Source organism: Sinocyclocheilus anshuiensis, unplaced genomic scaffold (assembly GCF_001515605.1).
Source record: "Sinocyclocheilus anshuiensis isolate Anshui unplaced genomic scaffold, SAMN03320099.WGS_v1.1 scaffold1163, whole genome shotgun sequence".
NCBI lineage: Eukaryota > Metazoa > Chordata > Actinopteri > Cypriniformes > Cyprinidae > Sinocyclocheilus > Sinocyclocheilus anshuiensis.
This window is the reverse complement of record NW_015544295.1, coordinates 680,802-687,934: the sequence shown is the minus strand read 5'-3', so window position 1 is coordinate 687,934 and position 7,133 is coordinate 680,802. Positions and strand designations below refer to the sequence as shown.

The following is a 7,133-nucleotide window of genomic DNA, read 5'->3' as shown; positions in this document are numbered from 1 at the left end:
TACTTAAGGCACTTAAAATGGTGGTACACAAAGCAAAGCAATAAACATTAAAATGCAGATTTTCTTTAAATATTGAAACTCTTTGAATATATAAATGTTGGCATGAGAACAGAATGATAGAATTGTGATTTAGAAACACAAAAACAGGATTTTACTGAATAACTCCTGTAATAAAATACAAGATACACACGGCTGACCCGGTTTACTTTCAAGTATGTCGCTATAATTTTTTTTTTTTTTTTTTCTGGAAACCGAGGAACGAAATTATTTTATATGGTAACTGACATTATGCCATATATCCTGTTGGCAAACTTAAAAGAGTTTAACATGCAAGACAGATCATTTTAGCAGCTAGATATAATACACTACAAAACATGCAGCAGGCAACACAAAAAACCGAGGACCAATATAGAAACATAAATAATATAATTTTATTCTAACACACCAGCAAAACCCCAATGGCCACTTAAACAACCACATACGTCCAAACCGACAACTTCCCACTTACAGAGAAAACCACAGCTTCCGTTTCAGAGCAAGAGTGTCAGGTTCACCAGTTTCTGATCAGACTGAGCTGTCAATATGTGATGAAATTCTGCTGGACGTCATCAACAACTCAAAACAATCCAGATAAACATCCATTCAGAATATCTGTGTTTTGTTACATATCCATTTGTCAGAATACGTCAAAGATTGGTTTTTCTTTTTTTTTATAGATTAGTACTCAATACTCAATAATAATAATCCATACTGACATTTTAAGTCAGTGTCATGATGAGAATTAGGCATTTTAAGATAGAAATGCTTTTGGATTCAAACATATGGATGTGCTCAGGGTCCAGACAGGATCTGTAAAGGTGCTGAGAGGCTGACAGATGTTCACAGCTGGCCATCTAGCATGTGCGGATGAAGTACACAGGCGATCTGTTCCTCTGTGGCGTCTTCATTCAGATCCTGAGGCTCTGCAGGTTTAAATGAGTTGCACTGCACCGCTGGCCACTAGAGGCGCTATAGTACGGTAACGCATCAGGTGCTGCGAACCTTCGTCCAAGTCCACAACGTACTCCCTGAGAGAGACGACAGCAAAGATGTCCAAATAAATACGGTTTAGGAATACATTTATGAATTTGCTCATTAAAATGAACAGGAATGCTGCCCCCTATAGGACATAGTAAATTTTGATAAGAAAATCCAAGGCATTTTATTATAAGTATCATTCAGTTTAGTGTTTGGTTATGAGACAGCAAACACTGTTCCAGAAACTATTGCCCTCTCCTGCCCACAGGCCACTGCCCTCTCACACCACATCCTAACTAGGCTGTAACCTGATTACTGGATTATCAGATTAGTGATCAACAGGTATGGGTTTGATGGATTCCCAAACTTTGTGTGTGACTGCTTCGAGCTGCCGTTCTTACCTCTGCTCATCTGTCTCGGGCTCCACCAGGATATTCTCCTGCCTCTCTTTCACTCTCAGGAACACAAACGAGTCCAGACACGGCTCAGGAACTTCACACAAACAAACCCATACACCAATTAAACAACAACCACTGCCACCAGATAAAACCATCACAATTACAGCATTCCATTCCATTTAGGTCTAGATTGAAAAATGAACACTACTGTTCAAATGTTGGGGTTGGTAAGATTTGTTTTAACATTTTTGAAACTCATGCTCACCAAGGCTGTATTTATTTTTAAAATGTATAAAAAAAAAAAAAAACACTTGTAAAATATTACATATTTCATATTATCCATGCTGAAAACTGTTGTGCTGCTTAATATTTTTGTGGAAACGGATACATTTCTTTCAAAATTATCTAATGAATAGAAGGTTCAAAAGAACAGCATTTATTTGAAATAGCAATTTAAAGTCTTTACTGTCACTTTTTCATCAATTTAATGCATCCTTGCTGAATAAAAGTATACATTTCTTTCCAAAAAAAACAAAAAAAAACATTAGTGTATATGCTTTTCTGATCGGTTTCTTTATAATATATATATATATATATACGGAGGTGCATATATACTAGGGCTGTGTATCCCCAGCAAAGCCACGATACGATACGTATCACGATACATAGGCCACGGTACGATACGTATCACGATACAGGACTGCACTAAATTTCACCAAAGCAGAATTTAGTAAAGCAGCTATTTATCAAACACTGCACACTATAGTGCCATTTCTAACTATTGGCAGAGCAGGCAGCTGACCTCTGCATTATGAAGGGCCTTCATAACTGTACCACAGTACAATATAGGTAATGACATGACTGCACTGAATTTCACCTCAGCAGAATTTAGAAAAACAGCTGTTTATTAAACACTGCTTACTATAGTGCCATTTCTAACTATTGGCAGAGCAGGCAGCTGGCCTCTGCATTATGAAGGGCCTTCATAACTGTACCACAGTACAATATAGGTAATGGCATTAGGGGTGTGCGATATATATCGTCTGCGACAATATCGTAATTGTTGTTTTAATTATGTGCGATAAAAATCATATTTACATTGCTGGTAGGTTATCATTGCACAAATTAACACACTCTCTACGATTAAAAAATAAAAATAAAAATGAGAAGAGTTCTAAACTAATGCGTTGTCTTCTGTATCTAACGCACACACACTCAGTCACTCACACAGATCACGTTGCGGCCGCCAGACATTCAGGAACAAACTTTTTAGCGCTGCCCCCGCAATTTTATCAACTAAATAGCTTAATCACTCATGAGCTACATTATCTTTCTCAGCAAGGAGCTGGTAACATAGTTGTTTCTAAAGGAATTAAAGCCACAGCTTCACTGTTAAAGTGGAGATCGCTAAACTGCAAGCTAAAACTAAAACCGCTGTTTTCAGAAAGCAAGTGCGTTTATCCACAGTGGAGAGACTGCGTGTGCACATGGTTGCCAGGTTGACAAAGATAAGTAGCACATTTAGCAGATATTTCCGTATTGCAAGTGTAAAGCTCTGTTTCGGGGATTATGTCTCTTTATATCAGGCAACCCAGTGGTGTTCCTCTGCGGCCAGATTAAACCTTGTTGTAGCCTATATATTATGATCTATTCATTATTTTTTAGAAACCTCGCACTTTTCTGCTCAATTTTAAATGTTGTTCTTGTATTCAAATTAAGCGTGGTCCACTGCTGCACACGTGCCACAATATCTGTATGGATACTCGTATCGTCAAATCTCTATGACTATACGTTGTCGTATCGATGTATCGAACACAGCACTAATATATACATGCACACTCTGGGCTGGTTAGACTCGATTTAGATGTAATCATCATCCAGGAGTTATAAAATATATTAATTTTATGTGACTGATTGGGCTGTGGAAACATCTAGTTTTTCACTCTCAGAAAAAAAGGTTGAAAAGCTGTGACTGGGGTGGTACTCTTTCAAAAAGTACACCTTTGTACCTTATTTACCACCTCAAAGGTACATATTAGTAGTGAAATGGTACATACGACTAGTATCTTTTGAAAAGGTACCGCCCAAGAGACAGCTTTTGTACCTTTATTTATCCAAAAGAACGGATTACGATATTATTTAAAAATATATGTGATTTTTTTCATAATTGTGCAGCCCTACTGGGAAACAACTTGCTGACCTTGACTTCTAGTATTTTCTGGCTAGTAAAATTTTGGAAAATACAAAAATTTACTGAAAAATACACTAATAAATATACATCAAACAAGAAACAAAGTAATGTTGGTTAACTGTCTACTATTCTTAAAATATCAGTTTAAAACAATAAGAAATGTTTCTCACCAGCCTTCAGCATGTCAATGCTCTGCAGGTTCGGGGGCATGTGTTTCAGAGCCACGTTTCGGAGGTACACCTCTGTGTTGGCCAGATACCTAAACACACAACATATAACATTTGGAGACCACACACACACACACACACACGTCGCAATGTGCATTATGTGAATTAGATGACAGAAACACAGGCAAAAACACTCAAAATTCTGCCCAAAACTGTCATTCTCAAAGAAATTAAAAGAATGTTCTGGATCTGTTTGTACTTTACCACACTGTCTGCCTGATACAGACAACAGAAAGGATTCAGAATGAACTCACTCTTTAGCGAAGGCAAACTCTTCAGGGGAAAGAAATGTAGGATCTCTATCAGCACGTGACTTTTCTTTCTCCAAAACGTGAGGGAAAAACCTCTCTATCTGCAGACGAGACGACAACCATATATGTATATAGATAACAGACCTACAGTGCAATTTACCTTTGCTTCACCTCAAAGCACACAGGATGCTAAAGATCATTTCTAGAGCAAAAAAACATCTTAAAACCATCTATAAGGACAGCTAGATATTTGACAGGGTCTAGACTCATGTAATTCATGATCTACCATAACGGTGTCTGTGAGAAAGACACGTATCCGTAAAGTTACTCCAGAGGGAACTGTCTAATGTGTGTAATATGTGGAGTTGAAGTCACTTTGAATACAAGCAGCAGTTAAATGATATTGTAGTCGTGTTCAGGATACCTTCTGGAGTCTTGAGCGCAGGTAGCTGCTCAGAACAAAGCGGATGCGATCGATCTCCATGCGATGCACACTGGCCTTCACATCACCTTTCCTCACCCGCTGCAGATTGTCCTCCTGCGTACACAAATAGCAAGGACTAACTGATAAGAAATTTAAATGTATAAAAAAAATATAGTAAATTTATGTAACTGGCTGTGGAAATATTCTGGGGGGGTTCCTCACTGTAAAAACTAATTAAAGTTATTTAAATGACTTGTTTTAAATTAATTTTGTGATTATTTTAGCATTATTGTGCATACATATTTCAAATTCTTGTATAATTATGATGACACAAACTGTTTTATGTTTTTCATGTTATTTGTTTTAACTGGAAAATCAAGTGACTAAAAGGTTATTATAACTGGAAAAAACTGATTAAATTAAACAAAGAAACCACATAAAATAATTAGCTTTCCAGTTATAACACCCATATTCTTTCCCCTTTAATCGAAAACCTTGATATTGGAAAAAAATGCCAATTTTATTTGTCAGCTACCTAAATATAACATGCAATGTTTCACCACTGTAAAAAGCACTGAACACAGATCCATACCATGTGTGTGATCTGCTCCATCACACACTCCACCAACTCTGACTTGTTCTCCAACAGTTCTGGAGAAAACTTCTCATTCAGCCAAGCCTGAAACACAGGAGACTGACTGACACGCATTCAAAAACACTCTTCCTGATATCATGTGTCTGCTCTGCAATAAGACTCGTATTATAGACCGTATCTAATGCATGCTTTTATTTTTCAAATGTATTGTTCCCATGATGTGCAGCACTTATTAAATACTAATAATACTAAAGTTTGAGCATAAAAACATCAATTTGATTGAATTTCTGTTTCATACTGAAACATTTTGATGATTTGAATTTACTTTTAAACGCTTGAAATTGGTTTTGTAGACTAAAAACAACTTCTACACACTTTTACATTTCAGTTCTTTTTCTGCAGTTCTTTTTAAATGTATTCATCAAAGAGTCCTTAAAGTTTCCACAAAATATTCAGCAGCAGAACCCGTTTTTAACATTTATAAGAACATTTATTAAGCACCAATAATAAATGAGCAGCAAACATATTTCATTACACCAAATACACAAAATAATGTTCTTTTTTAGCAGCACCATATGACCCCTTTAAGTAAAACGAGTTTCTGTGTTTTATCATAGTTTTGATAACTTCACTATTCCTATAAATAATATGCAAGGATGTGTCCAAACGTTTGACTGGTAACGTTACTGTATACTTAGACTTTATTCTTTATTTGTAAGTTTCTTTCATCTTAAGAGTGGTGCCCCTGCGCTCTTCTGAAAACACATTTCACGGTCAGTATGGTTGGAGCACCCGTTAGATGTCTGACCTCCTCCAGTCTGGCGATGAGCTCCGCCGGGGTCATCACCTCCTCCTGGCCCTCCTCTCCTGCGCTCAGATCACTGGCGTCTGACATTCTCACACGCTGTGCCACAAACAACAGCAGAGACACTTTAGCAAGCTAGCTGTACAGGGAATCAGGGAATCAGATCGGCGACTGTCTACAACACTCCTGAAAACCAAACGGCAGAAAGAGCAGACTTCACAAGAACCGCGAAATTAAATCAACAAACTCAGCGCTGTTTACATTCTAACGCGCGTTCATTGTGGAATCTTCAGAGGAGGAATTTCGCGCCAAAAACCAACAACGTGTCGCCGTCATGACGTCAGCGCGTGCTCTGACCAAAACGAAGACGAGAAGAGAAGCTTACATCCAAACTTACAGAAAAACTCATAAATAAGTTGTAGCTTTTATGATTGTAAAATGATTGTATAACTGTATGTTTTATATTATTAGTATTATGTTTACTTATTTAATTACCTTTTAATTTGTATGTATCCCCCACATGTTCTTGTTCTAATGTTTGTGTATCTTTTTGATATTGTTACTAAAAAATAATTTTAAAAAATCAAACATAAAGACAATAAAAAATACGTTTTTTTTCTAGCGATATACTGTATATTTATATAGCTAATAGTATTAATAGTTAATCATATATTAATATATAATTTTAGTTCTCAATCAACAAGATTTAGACAATTCAGATTTTGTGAAATTAGGTGGACATGCAATATATAAGAGGCTGTTTGAATAAGAATCTCAGCATTTGTGAATTTTACAAATTACGTTGTTCGCTGTTGCTTTGTTATTTTTCTTCTTTTCATTCCCCTCCTTCTTTATTACAGTATACTGATGTTTACTGCCGGATATTTTTCTCCAGTGCCACATTCTGCACCAGTTATTGATATTAAACTGTGAAAGGACTCTCATTCCACAATTCTGTCATTGTGGACACCAGTGTTGGAGGTAACGCATTACAAGTAACGCAAGTTACGTAATCAGATTACTTTTTTCAAGTAACTAGTAAAGTAACGCATTACTTTGTAATTTACAAGAGAATATCTGAGTTACTTTTTCAAATAAGTAACGCAAGTTACTTTTTTTTTTCCAATTTATTGATTGACAGCTCTCCTGTCCCCATGTTGAGAGAAATCAGATGTTACTGTAGTTCTAAAATAAATATGAATATGCATTAATTCATCTCACTCAC

The 7,133-nt window shown here is 36.4% G+C and overlaps 1 protein-coding gene across 1 annotated transcript; it reads right to left on the bottom strand.

Moving 5' to 3' along the window:
* Positions 1–409: 409 nt before the first annotated feature.
* Positions 410–6,269, bottom strand: gins4 (GINS complex subunit 4 (Sld5 homolog)). Its single transcript, XM_016499002.1, has 7 exons — positions 5,912–6,269; positions 5,101–5,187; positions 4,509–4,622; positions 4,088–4,185; positions 3,777–3,865; positions 1,419–1,509; positions 410–1,067 (listed from the first exon to the last, which is right to left on the bottom strand). The coding sequence occupies exons 1-7, from the start codon at positions 5,996–5,998 to the stop codon at positions 971–973; spliced, it is 663 nt and encodes a 220-aa protein (XP_016354488.1). The 5' UTR covers positions 5,999–6,269; the 3' UTR covers positions 410–970.
* Positions 6,270–7,133: the final 864 nt, after the last annotated feature.